The sequence below is a fragment of the Ursus arctos genome, unplaced genomic scaffold (assembly GCF_023065955.2).
Source record: "Ursus arctos isolate Adak ecotype North America unplaced genomic scaffold, UrsArc2.0 scaffold_8, whole genome shotgun sequence".
NCBI classification, from domain to species: Eukaryota; Metazoa; Chordata; class Mammalia; order Carnivora; family Ursidae; genus Ursus; species Ursus arctos.
In genome coordinates this window covers 10,375,873-10,390,452 of record NW_026623100.1, presented here as the reverse complement: position 1 = coordinate 10,390,452, position 14,580 = coordinate 10,375,873, and the positions used below count along the sequence as shown (strand labels likewise).

Genomic DNA, 14,580 nt, shown 5'->3' with positions numbered 1-14,580 from the left:
CAGAAGCATAAATGTAACAAGTCTATCAATTCATATGATAATGATGAGTCCTGAAAGAGAATTGCGGCAAAACCTTCCAGCGCACACTGTGGCTATTCTAACGCTGTTAAATTGCACTGCAGACATATACTTTTCAAAATAGCCATATCCCCCAGCACAACACAGGGATCCATCTATTAAGAAAAACAAAACAGAAAACTACGCACATAATCAGAAGTTCTCAAATCAGACCTTTAAGTCACTGACCAATAAACCTACACCTCATACAGACATTTAAGCAATAAAAACTTCAGAAATAAAGCTGGTAGCTTCTTTTGCAGACTCTTGTAACACTGATGTCAGAAAAGACTCTTACAACTCCTCTAAGATACATTTAGAACTTTAAGCAACCTACTTTTTTTTTCAAATGCCCAGAGTCCTAGAAGAGATTTTTGGTTGCTTCCAAGGTTGGGCAATTAAAGCTGCTGTAAACATCGTGTGCAGATATTTGTGTGCACATAAGATTCCACCTACTTTGAGTAAATACCACAGAGCACTGTATGGTAAGAGTGTGTTTAGCTTTGTAGAAATCGCCAAACTGTCTAATAAAGTGGCTGTGCCATTTTAAATTCCCACCAGCAACGAGTAAGAGTTCCTGTTGACCCACATCCTCACCAGCATTTGTTGTCAGTGATCCAGATTTTGCCCATTCTAATAGGTATGTAATGGTATCTCACTGTTGTTTTAATTTGCATTTCCCTGATGACCTCTAATGTAGAGCATCTTTTCATATGCTTATTTGCGATCTGTATATCTTCTTGTGGAGGTCTGCTAAGGTCTTTGGCCCATTTTTTAATTGGGTTGTTTGTTTTCTTATTGTTGAGTTTTTAAAGAATTCTGTGTATGTTTTAAATAACAGTTCTTGATCAGCTGTGTCTTTTGCAAATATTATCTCCCAGTCTGTGGCTTGGCTTCTCATGTTCTTGACATTGTCTTTAATTTTAATGAAGTACAGTTAATCAATTATTTCTTGCACAGGTTGTGCCTTTGCTGTTATACCTAAAAAGTCATCTACATATTGAAGGTCATCTCGGTTTTCTCCTGTTATCTTCTAGAGGTTTTACAGTTTTACATTTAGGAATATGATCCGTTTTAAGTCCATTTGACGGTGATATCTGTGTTGCAATTTTATTTTTTTGGCACATGGATATCTAGTTGTTCCAGCGCCATTTGTGGATTCTGTTCCGCTGATCTATTTGTCTATTCTTTTACTAATACCAAAGTATCTTGATTACTATAGCTCTATAGTAAGTCTTCAAGTACTAGCAGTGCTCCAACTTAGTTTTTCTTCAATATTCTGTTGCCTATTCTTTTGCCTCTCTATATAAACTTTAAAATCTGTTCACTGATATCCACAAATAACTTGCTGTGATTTTGATTAGAACTTACTGAATCTGGGGCGCCTGGGTGGCACAGCGGTTAAGCATCTGCCTTCGGCTCAGGGCGTGATCCTAGCGTTATGGGATTGAGCCCCACATCAGGCTCCTCCGCTATGAGCCTGCTTCTTCCTCTCCCATTCCCCCTGCTTGTGTTCCCTCTCTCGCTGGCAGTCTCTATCTCTGTCGAATAAATAAATAAAATCTTTAAAAAAAAAAAAAAAGAACTTACTGAATCTATAGATCAAGTTGAGAAGAATGGACATCTTGAAAATACTGTTTTCCTATCCAAGAACATAGAATATTTTTCTTTCTTTTTTTAAAAAAGATTTATTTGGCAGGGGAAGGGGCAGAGGGCGAGGAAGAGAGAGAATCCTCAAGCAGACTCCCTGCTGAACGCAGCGCCCAGTGCAGGGCCTGATCTCATGACCCTGAGATCATGACTCCAGCTGAAATCAAGAGTAGGATGCTTAACCAACTGAGCTAACCCAGACACCCCTAGAGTATTTTTCAGTTTATTTAGTTCCTCTTTGATTTCTTTCACCAGTTTTGTACTTTTTCTCATACAGATCTTATACATAATTTGTTAAGACTTATACGCAAATATTTCATTTTGGGGTTAGTAATATAAATGGTATTGTGTTTTCAATTTTAAATTCCACTTCTTCATTGCTAGTATAAAAAAAGCAATTGATTTTGCCTATTAACCACATATCCTGCAATCTTGTAGTAACTGCTTATTATTTCTAGATTTTTTGTTGATTCTTCTGGATTTTTCAATACAGAATACCATATCATCTACAATAGATTTTAATACTGAACTCTTTTTAGTCTCAAATACCCAGACTCAAACTGAACCAGTCTTGGACTCACTGGACACAAAGACCCAAACTAACTTTTTATTAACAGATAGCTCTATCAATCATTCAAAACTATATGGAAAATTCTTCTTGGGCCTAGAGATGTTTGATACACTGATGCAGACACACAGATTTTTTTTTTAATCTACTTCTAGGAAATGTTCTGAAAATACTCTAGCTTTTTACTATTGTTGTCTGACATAGAAACCCAAACAGAAGAACTTCTGCTACTAAAATATACCTGTTTGAAAGAAAAGTTTATTTAAGCAGTATAGGAACACAGATAATGAGTACTGGTTTGAAACACTGGAGAATTTCTTCTTCATCAGCAATGAAACTCAAACAGAAATACATTAATTTCTTTTTGGCTGATTTGGCTTGGGACACTATGGAACTTCAATTCTGAGATAGAGAAATCCAGATATGTGCTGAACCATGCTCAGGACTCAATTTCTAGTGAGTGTTCACACATGGGATAAAACTTTTCTTATCAACTGACAAAACAGAAAACAGGAACAACAATATTTTAACTATATTGAATGTAGTTGGATTACATGGCTTCTGATTAGTTTCTCTGTAATTCCTTGCCTTTTGTACATGTAAATATGAAACCTATGACATGAATATATTACAAAGTACAAGATACTGATCTATAAAAAATAAACTGACAGCTGACTTCTCAGCAGAAATAATGTAAGTCATAAGATAGTGGAAAGATATTACTCAAAGTATTAAAAAGTAAAAATAATTCCCAACCTTTAGAATTCTCTATCTAGCAAAAAGATCCTTCAATACCAGCAAGGTTACAACAGAGGTGGTGAGAAATGCTCTGCTTTTGAGTACATTTTGAAGACAAAACAAACTGGATTGGATATGGATATATGAAATCATGGATTACTCAAGGTTTCAGGCCAAGAACTGCATGAGTAGACTTTCCATTTACTGAGATGAGGACTGAAAGAGCAGATTCATGTGTGTCAGAGGGTGAAGGGTAGTGAATAGCAGAACTCAGGTTTGAAAATGTTAAGTTTGAGGGGCGCCTGGGTGGCTCAGTCGTTAAACGTCTGCCTTTGGCTCAGGGCGTGATCCCGGCGTTCAGGTATCGAGCCCCACATCAGGCTCCACCACTGGGAGCCTGCTTCTTCCTCTCCCACTCCCTCTGCTTGTGTTCCCTCTCTTGCTGGCTGTCTCTCTCTGTCAAATAAATAAATAAAATCTTTAAAAAAAAATGTTAAGTTTGAGATGTCTGTTAGACATCCCAGTGAAGATGAAAAGGAGGTGGATGGACATTCGGGTCTGGAGTTCAAGAAAAAAGTCCATGCTACAGATATACATTTGAGAGTCAAGAGTAAATACATGAGACTGGATGAGTTCACCGAGGGATGAGTACACATACAAGAAGAGAAGTGGTCTAAGGACTGAGCTCAGGGACACTTCAACATTTGCAGATCATGGAGACAAGGAGGAACTAGCAGAAGAGCCTGAGACAAGACATCTAAGGAGAAGAAAAGAAAATCAAATGAGCATGGTACCTCCGAAGCCAGCAAAGAAAGTATTTAAAGGAGTAGAGAAAAAGCGCAACTGATCATCTTTGTCAAATGTTGCTGATAGGTCAAATCAAATGAAGACTGAGGACTGACCACTGAATTGAGCAACATGAAAGTAAATATTACCTTGAAAAAAAGTTGTCATAGAATGGAAGGAGCAAAAGGCAGATTACAGTAGGTTTAAAAGAGAACAAAATGTAAGACACTGGAGCCAGAAGTTTAGACAACTCTTTCAATGAAAGATACAAAATTTAGTACAAATATGTAATATATCTGAACAACATGATTACAAATCTGAACTAAGGGACAAATAGAAAAACACTGCACCTAACTAGTTCAAAGTTAACAAATTTCTCAAGTACACACAGATAATTATAAAAATTGATCATAAAAGTAGAGGGCAACACATTTCAGAAATTTGAAATCTAGTATGTTGTGAAAAATAATATAATTAGCAAAAAGTCAGTCAAAAAGATAAGTGAAAATTCATTATTTTTTTGGATACTTAAAATCACACTAATAAATAACAAGTAGATCAAGTAAGAAGTAATGATGAAAATTAGAAAATATTTTATAAGTACATAACAAAACTTGTAGAATACATTCAAGTATTTTGAGGGAAACTTATGGCCTTAAATGTTTATATGAGGGGGGATATAAGCCTGAAAAGTAATAATATAAGCATTAATCTGAAGAAATTAGAAAAAAAAAATAAATCTAAAGAAAATAAGACGGAAATAATAAAGAACAAAACTCAATGAGGATCACCAAAGCAAAATGTTGGTCCTTTGAAAAGACTAATAGCAACAGACTAAAAAAGAAGAAATCGCTACAGATTCTACAGACATTAAAATGTTCATAGGATATTGTAAACAACATTATCCTAAAAATGTTTTAAAATTCAAAGAAAATGAACAAATGCCTTAACAATATATACTGGAATAAGAAGAAATTTCTTTTTTTTTTTTTTAAAGATTTTATTTATTTATTCGACAGACATAGAGACAGCCAGCGAGAGAGGGAACACAAGCAGGGGGAGTGGGAGAGGAAGAAGCAGGCTAATAGCGGAGGAGCCTGGGAATAAGAAGAAATTTCTAATTGTTCCTTTATCCATTAAACAAATAAAATAAAAACTTCCCTCAAAAAAAAAAAAGTTGGATCCAAAAGGCTTCACTGGTTAAGTACTAAAACTTCAATATTATGCCAACTCTTCCAGGCAATGAAAGAAGACTAAATGAATTGAGATTATTATAAGGTTTACATGATATTAATACCAAAATCTGATTTTAAGAAACCGCAAGAAAGGCAAGTTACTGGTCAATCTCAATTATAAAAAAAAAATGTAAATATCTTAAACAAAGCATTAACTGACACCAGAAATCTATAAAAAAAGTATAACATACCCGACCATTTGACAAAACACATTTATTCCTGGGGGGGGGGGGGCGGGAAACAAACTCTCGGTAATCCAGGAATAAAAGGAAACTACTTCAACCTGAAAAAAGACTTCGACAAAAAACATACAACTTAACACCATACTAACTGTTGAGAGTCTAAATACTTCCCCTTACAAGTGGAACAAGACAAGGACGTCCACTTCACCATTTCTATTCAACATTGTACTGGATGTTCTAGCCAATGCAATAAGGCAAGAAACAGAAAAACAAAAACAAAAAAGCATGCAGACCAAACATGTAAAACTGTCTTCATCTGCAGATGACCTGTCTATGTGGAAAATTAAACGGATTCTACAAAAAGGCTACTAGAACTAAAATGTAAATTTAGCAAATTGTAAAATACCAGATAAATATATAAAAATCAATTGTGGGACTTCTGGTTTTAACCCTAACAAGTAAAGAGCTTAGACACTGTCATTTTCATTTTTATAACAAAAAAAGTGAACAAAATGAAAATCAAAGATTTTCTATGACACATTAGAACAGTGAATTACAGAGCAAACTGCCAATTCAGAATCTGAAAAGAATAACCAAGATCTGCTCATCTGGAGCAGAAGTCACTGGAATCACAAATGGTTATGAACACTTAAATAATAATTTTGACACATTGCTGGAGGCTGAGTTTGCACTTACCTGAGAGTGAGAAGTTCTTAGCGGCCATAGTTTCAGAGGGATCCCTGTATTTCAGTGTTTACCTCCAGGAACTCCACTAGGTTCTCACAGTAAAGATCTGAGAAAGATCCCCCGTGATTCTGACAGGGGGAAAGTAATTATTGTGAAAACTGCCCAGAGCATTCTCCACAATAAAGGGTTACTCTTCAAGTAAAAAGACTTTACCATAGCCCTATCCCAGCTATAAAAGGACAATTCTCCCACCTTACCCTCTCTAGCCTTCCTGTCTCACATAAGTGGATTAAAAAAAGAAAAAAGTTATACCAATGGAAAAACTCTTGTAAACATCATAGCCCAGAGACACAGGTCCACTAAAAGATTGAAATTTAAGGACAAGAGTAGAGAACGTGTTCCTTCCTCTCACCTAATTACCACACTAACAGGGTTCCATGATAATCACAGTGAATCACAACCAAAAGAGCTGCAAGATGCATGCTCTCACTGAGAAAGCATACCCAAGGAAGCCTGAAGTCAAAAGGAGAAACAACAATCAGGACAACAGAGGAATCTGAAGTCTCTGGCACCTGATTCTACAACAGACATTGAACACAGCTCAATTGCCAGCCAAATAAACATGAACAATGACACGAGAGGCTTATTTACTTCAGTTAACACCCAATACAATATGTGTGGCTTCAACAAAAAAATTACAAGGCATCCCAAAAGTCAAGCAAAAACACAATGGAAGGATAAAACCAGACTCAGATACAGCACAGCCACGGGAATTATCAAACAGGAAATTTTAAATAACTACGACTAATTGGTAAGGGTACTAATGGAAAAAGTAGACAATATGCAGTAACAGGTGGTTAACATAAACAGAGAGATGGAAACTGAGAGAAAAAAGAGGAAATGCCAGAAAGCAAAATACTGTGACAAAAAAGAATGCTTTTGATGGGCTCAACAGTAGATTGGACACAGTCAAGCATAAATCATTGAGCTTAAAGACAAGTCAGTTAAAACTTCCCAAACTGAAATGCAAAATGCAAAGAGAAAAACAAAAACAAAACAGAACAGAACATCTAAGAACTGTAGGTATAATTCAAATACCAAAAGGAGAAAAAAGAGAACAAGAGCATAAGAAATATTTGAAGTAATTATGAAATAAAAATAAGCCATGGGGATGAAAAGTACAGTATAGGGAATATAATCAATAATACTGTAATAACTGTACAGTGATCCATGGTAACTACACTTACTGTGGTGAACATTTCATAATGTATATAGTTGTCAATCACTATGTTCTACACTTAAAAAAATATATGTCAACTATACTTCAATTTAAAAAATGTTTTAAGTAATAATGGCCTAGAACTTTCCAAAGTTAAGGCACAGTGTCTACAGGCAGGGAACTATAAAACAATGATGAAAGAAATCAAAGATCTAAATAAATGGAGAAATATTCCATGTTCATAGGTTGAAACAGTCCATATTAAGATGTCCATTCTCCCCAACTTGATCTACAGATTCAATGCAAATCCAATTAAAATCTCAGGAAGCTACTTTATAGATATTTATTTTAGAATCAGAGGTACTGATTCTAAATTTTACATGGAAAGGCAAACAACCAAGAATAGCCAATATACTATTGATGAAGAGAAAGCTGGAGGATTCACACTACCTAGTTTCAAGACTAACTATACAGTTATAGTAATCAAGACAGCATGGTTTGGCAAAAGAATGAACAAAATAGATCAATGGAATAGAATGGAGATCCCAGAAATAGGCCCACACAAATATAAGCAATTGATTTTTTTTTTTAAGATTTTATTTATTTATTTGACAGAGAGACAGCCAGTGAGAAAGGGAACACAAGCAGGGGGAGTGGGAGAGGAAGAAGCAGGCTCCCAGTGGAGCAGGAGCCCAACGTGGGGCTCAATCCCAGGACCCTGGAATCAGGCCCTGAGCCAAAGGCAGATGCTTAACAACTGAGCCAACAAGGTGCCCCAAGCAATCTGATCTCTGACAAATGATCAAAGACAATACAGAAAGGGCAGTCTTTCAACAAATGGTGCTGGAACAATTTTAAGACATCCATATGCAAATTAAGTGAACTGAGACACAAGACTTTACATCTTTCACAGAATTAATTCAATACAGATCACTGAACTTAAGTGTAAAATGAAAAACTATACAACTCCTAGAAGAAAACATAAGAGAAAAATACGTACACGTGGGTTTGGTAATGAGTTTTTAAATACAACACCAAAAACACAATCCATGAAAGTAAAAGGTAAGCTGAACTTTATCAAAATTTAAAATTTCTGCTCTGCAAAAGACACCATTAAAAGAATGAAAAGACAAGGCACAGATGGGGAGAATATATCTGCAAATCACATATCTGGTATTTGAAACTGAAAATGGGTGAAATATCTAAACAGATACCTCACCAAAGAAAATACAAAGATGGCAAGTAACAATATGAAAAAATGCTCCACATCATTCGTTATTAGCAAACTGCAAGTTAAAACAATGAAATATTGCTACACGCCTATTATAATGACTAAAATACAAAAATGTGACAATACCAAATGCTAACAAGGATATGGAGCAACAGAATCATTCATCACTGGTGGGAAGGCAAAATGGTACAGTCACTTTGAAAGAGTTGGGCCTTTCTTATAAAGCTAAATATAGTTTTAATCTAGTATTCAGCAATTATGCTCCTATTTACTGATCTGAAAACCTGTGTCCACACAAAAACCTGCACATGAAAGTTCATAGCAGCTTTATTCATAATTGCCAAAAACTGGAAGCAACCAAGATGTCCTTCAATAGGTGCATGGAGAAACACACTGTAGTATATACATATGATAGATTATTATTTGATGATAAGAAGAAATAAGCTATCCAGGTATGAAAAAACATGAATGAACCTAAAATGCACATTGCTAAGTGAAAGAAGCTGGTCTGAAAAGGTTGTATGCTGTATTTCAATTATATGACATTCTGGAAAAGGCAAACATTTCCTCAGCCAGGTGATAAAGGTCAAAATCAACAGTAATAAATCCTATGGACAGTACATACCCATAATACCCTATACCCTAAAATGGATATTTACCTCTGTGACTTTTCTCTCAAAAACAAATTACCCCGTCTAATCATGACAAAAACAGCAGACGAACCCCAACTGAGAGACATTCTACAAAATACTTGATTAGTACTCCTCAAAACTGTCAAGGTCATGAAAAACAAGGAGTCTGAAACTGTCATAGCCAAGAGAAGCCTAAGGAAACATGACAACTAAATGTAATGTAGTGTCCTGGGTGAGATCCTGGAATAGAAAAAAGACATTAGGGGAAAACTAAGGAAATCTGAATAAGTATGGACTTCAGTTAATAATGTATCAAATAACTGATTCATTAATTCTAACAAATGTACTAACGTAAGATGTTAATAAGAGAGGAAATTGGGCATGAGGTAAGTAGGAACTCTACCATCTTCACAATAGCTCTGTTAATCTAAAACTGTTGTATAATACAAAGTTTATTTTTAAAAACAACTGTATTTTTGGGGCGCCTGGGTGGCTCAGTCGTTAAGCGGCTGCCTTCAGCTCAAGTCATGATCTCAGGGTCCTGGGATCGAGCCCCACATCAGGCTCCCTGCTCAGTGGGAAGCCTGCTTCTCCCTCTCCCACCCCCCCTGCTTGTGTTCCCTCGCTTGCTGTGTCTCTCTCTGTCAAATACATAAATCTTTAAAAAAATAAAAAATAAATGAAAACAACTGTATTTTCATATACAAGCAATAAACAATCAGAAAGTGATGTGTTAAAATCCCATTTACAAGAGCATCAAAAAAATAGGAAATACTCATATAAATCTGACAAAAGTAGCACAGGACCTATACACTAAAAACTACAAAACATTGCTGAGGGAAATTAAAGACCTGTTTATGAGTGGGAACACTTGATATTCTTTAGATGTCATTTTCCCCACCAATCAAATTACCAAGCAGGTTTCTGGGTTGGTTTTTTTTACACACTGTGAAACTGATTTTTAAAATAAAATACAAAGGAACTAGAATAGCCAAAACTACTTTGAGAAAGAACAAAGTTGGAGGACTAACATTACCTAATTTGAAGACTTTAAAACAAAACGGAACAAAAAGTAATCAGGCAGGTTATACTGATATAAATAGATTCATCAAATAAAATAGATTATTAAGAAAAGACTTCTACATACATGGACAACTGACTTTCTGCAAAGCACAAAAACAAGAAAGGATAGTTTTTCAACACATACTGGAACAACTGGATATTCTTATGCAAAAAAGGTGAACTTTGATCTACATCTTGTACTATATACGAAAACTTTCAAATGAACAGCAGATTTAAATGTTAAGAACTATAAAACTGCTACAAGAAAACACAAAACAAAAATCTCAGTGACATTACACTTGACACTGATTTCTTTAAAAGAATACAAAAAGCTGGATATAATTCTTAAAAAAATCAATAAATTTCACTTAATCAAACTGAAAAACATTTGCTCTTTAAAAGACAGTTAATATAAAAGTAAGCCACAGAGTGGGAGGAAATACTTGCAAAATACACCTGACATACGACTTAGAATATAGAAAGGACTTTTACAACTTGGTAATAATATAAACAATTCAATAAAAGTGTGCAAAAGATTTGAACAGACACTAAAGAAGATAAATGTATGGTACATAATAAGCACATGCACAGATGCTCAAAACCATTAGTCATTAGGAAAGGCAAATTAAAACCATAATACATACCTATTAGAATGGTTAAGATTAAAAAGATAATGCACACCAAGTGTTGATAAGGCTACATAACACCTGGAACACTCATACGCTACTGGTGCAAATGTAAAATAAAATAGTACAACCACTTTGGAAAACAGTTTAATAGCTTCTTCAAAATTAAACGTATATCCATCACATGACTCAGTCACTCTACTCTTAGATATTCATCCAAAAAAAATAAAAGCTTATGCCCATACGAAGACTCATATAAGAATGTACATGAATGTTTTATTTGTTATAGCCCCAAACTGGAAACAACCAAAATGTCCATATATTCACACAATGGAATACTACTCAGGAACAGAAAGGAATAAACTATTGATTATACAACAAGGATAAATTTCAAAATAATTATCCTGAGGGAAAGCAGCCCACTGAAAGAATATATACTATATGATTTCATTTATATAACATTTTAGAAAACCCAAACAAATCTCTAGGACAGAAAGCAAATCAATAGTTGTCCAGGCATTGGCAGGTTGGGTGAGAGGTTACAGAGGGGCATGAGGAAACTTTCGGGAGTGATGGGTAGGGCCACTATCTTGATTGTGCTGATGGTTTTACAGATATATATACTTACCAAACTGAACACTTTAAATATGAGCAGTTTATTGTATGTATGCCAACTAGATTCTAATAATACTGTTAAAAGAAAACAAATGTATGCAAAAACCCTTCAAAATATTATACATTTATCTGATAGAATATTTTAGTAAACTACTAAAATGCTTTCCAGGAACTTCCAATGACACAGGGAATGCTTATGATATACAATTAAGTGAAACTGGCCAAATATATAACCTAATATAGAATGACATCAATTACACAGAAAGCTTACATAACATGGATGGAAATATTCCTGGTTAGAGAGAGATCTATAATAATGATAGTTTTCACTGAGTTATGGAATCATGGATGATTTAAACTGTTTTTACACTTTTCTCTATTCTCCAAGGTTTTGTTACTGTTGTCTTATTTTATTATTATTTTTATTTTACCTGAGCCTGTAATATTCTTTTAAACAAGAAATTTAAAAATAAATGAAGGGGAAAATTTTGAGTCATTATCTGTCCTGACAAGTGATTTCAACATATGTACCACAGACCCTTGAAAGATCAAAGAGGGGACTCTGGGAACTCTTATGTGAACCAAGTATTATCTGTAGACTTAATATTTCACACTACTATTTTTCAAATGGTCACAGATGGATTGCAATTCAATATTACTGAATCTGTAGAACTCTATCTCTCATATCAACAGACACTAAAAGTAAAACTGCTAACATGGAGGTCTTCAAAAACTTATTCCCCTATATTTATTGCCTGTAGGTTGCTTAACTGGAATTTCTTCTGCTACCATACCAGTATGTAGGAAGGACTGAGAACCTATTTGGTCATTCAGTTAACAGAAGCTCCATTACATTTTCCTACGTGTTCAAACGCCAAAGTCAAATAGTACCCAGAAGAACTCTGTAAAAGCTACTTCAGTTAAACATTAGGCTTTCTGCAAATGTAAGATGAAGACTACCAGAAGTCTGATTCCTAGTTAGGTATGGCATTACTAGTCTATAAGTGACCTTTGGGAAATCATTTAATGTGTGCTGAGATTTCTATAACTGCCTCATAATAATCCTCTCAGAAATTAAAGTCAACAAATAACTTAATTATCATTATAAAATACTCTACAAAAAGTAGATCTAGTAGTTATATTAAGCTAGTTGTTTAAAGGTAATTTACCTCAAGGAATTATTCTCTGCCTTTTGTCTGCCAAGTTCACTTTCAGTATCCATTGCCTTTCTTGCTAGTGATTTCATTTCTTTTTCCACAGTGGTTATGGTTTCTTTCATCAAAGTCATATTTGACATTTGCTCCATACGTTCATCATCAAGCTATACAAGTAGAATGACAAGGTTACTGCCACCACTAACAAAATCTTCCCAAAGAGACATCCTATCTTTGCACAAACTGTGGCATACGACAAGATTTACCCCAGGAGATGATCAGATCGGACCTGAATGTTGTGGGAGGGTGTATGGACAAGGTATTGTGGAGCAGGAACAAGAACAAGCTACTGCACAGCCTGTGCATAAAGCCTATTACAGTATATGCATTTACATTTTCAATCTGGTTCATTTTGACTGTAGCACATGTATCTTATTCGAAGGGATTTATTTGTTGTTCAACATTAACAAGTTATACATATAAAGTGGAATTGTGAAAAAATGTTTTTCTCTCCTGAGCAATGCTTTTTTTTCTCATTATAACAACATAACACAGACAAATGTATAAATATATTCAATTAAATTTGATAACAGAAGTCAAATTCCCCTAATTTTGTTTATATAGTCATAATATCTCAAATATATATTCATAGCATCTAAAATTCTCGGTTAGTAAAAACGTGATGCTTCACATTTAAATTCAGTTTAAACATATTCTTCTCATTAATTTTCACTTCATAATAATTTCTTCTACCTTAGTGACCCTTTAGGTAGAATAAGCCAGTTTCTCTGTATCTGGCAATGTTATTGTTAATGAAACAGGGAGATGAGAAAGTTGTTAAAATCCCACAGATGTATCCTTAATGTTTTTTTTTTCTTAAAGAACACACTGTACAACCTAAAAAAGACTTTACTTACATTTTTTTGGAAGGAACTAACAATGAAAAAGTGGTAATTTATACTATACATACCACCTTAAATGTTTTAGAATTACTAACACTATCTTAGAAAAAGAAAGGAACTTCTCTGAACATAGAGAAAAAGGGAAAGGGGGAAGCTATTGACAGTTTATAGCTGAAAACACAAAAGTGATTTTTCTTTACATTATGAACTGTACACTCCAGCTCTTCTATCCTTTGTTCCAAGTGAGCCTTCTCATTAAATGCTGTCTCTTGGGCAATCTGTTTAAAAAACAAAAACAAAACAAAATGTTTTCAACGTTCTCTACACTGTGTTTCACAAATGGTCATACAGATAAATTTCATCCAAACCTTTAGCCTTTCCCTCAGGCTATCTCGTTCTGTGGTCATTCTTCGTAAATCAGTGAAGGCCACATCTCTTTCAGTCTCCACCCGCCGGAGGATGGCATGTGCTGTTGTTGATTTAGGAGACTTACAGTTTTTCATCATTTCTCGTCGAAGTCGGGCAATTTCTTCCTGTGCCTGTTATTTAAATACACGGACTTCTATTTAACAAGCTTTAGAACAGACATAAATATAGCTATCTTAAATCCAGCCAGTTAAAATACAAACCATTTATAAACATGCATGCAACAGGATAATGTTTTTTAATGAGTTTATATAAATAAATGCAAATGATGTCCAAAAATGCAAGTGAATGTATAAAAATAGAAGTCTGGTTTATAATATTTTGGCCAAAAATTTTTTAAATTAATTTGGAGGCAGTCAATATAAGAGAGAATGTTTTGCTAATGTTCTGTGATATAAATTTGAATTCAGCAAAATTCAGGTAAAATGCTATTTTAATAAATATTACAGTGTTCCCATCTTTCTATCTAATAAATGTATATGCCATTTCCATGCCCTGGCTACTTTTACCCTGACAGAAGGCTCACCAATCCTTACTGACAACCCAATATACTCTCTCACACTTGTTCAACCACCCTCAGGTCCCAAACCTATTCTATACCTACAGATGATTTTATATCCTACTGTGCTACTTAAAAGTCCCTTATCTTTCTTGATTTTGATCACTACCTATTCAGTTGGTCTCCAAGTCTCAGAGGAAGATATAGTATCTCCCAATTTCCATAGCAAAGCTTTCACCAGAATCCTGGACCTCACCTCCTGAAATGCCTTCTAAGAAACTCCTGACTCAATAACAGTTGACCCTTGAACA

General features: G+C 34.7%; 1 protein-coding gene across 2 annotated transcripts in view; it reads right to left on the bottom strand.

Annotated features, from left to right (window-relative positions):
• TSGA10 (testis specific 10) overlaps nucleotides 1–14,580 on the bottom strand; it is a 147,903-nt gene that overhangs the window by 102,649 nt on the left and 30,674 nt on the right. For both annotated transcript variants that reach the window (XM_048222744.2, XM_026487566.4), the window contains exons 7-9: nucleotides 13,713–13,883; nucleotides 13,545–13,622; nucleotides 12,458–12,609 (exon numbers count right to left, since the gene is read on the bottom strand). In XM_048222744.2, the coding sequence (XP_048078701.1) occupies nucleotides 12,458–12,609; nucleotides 13,545–13,622; nucleotides 13,713–13,883 (401 nt within the window). The remainder of the gene's footprint in view (nucleotides 1–12,457; nucleotides 12,610–13,544; nucleotides 13,623–13,712; nucleotides 13,884–14,580) is intronic.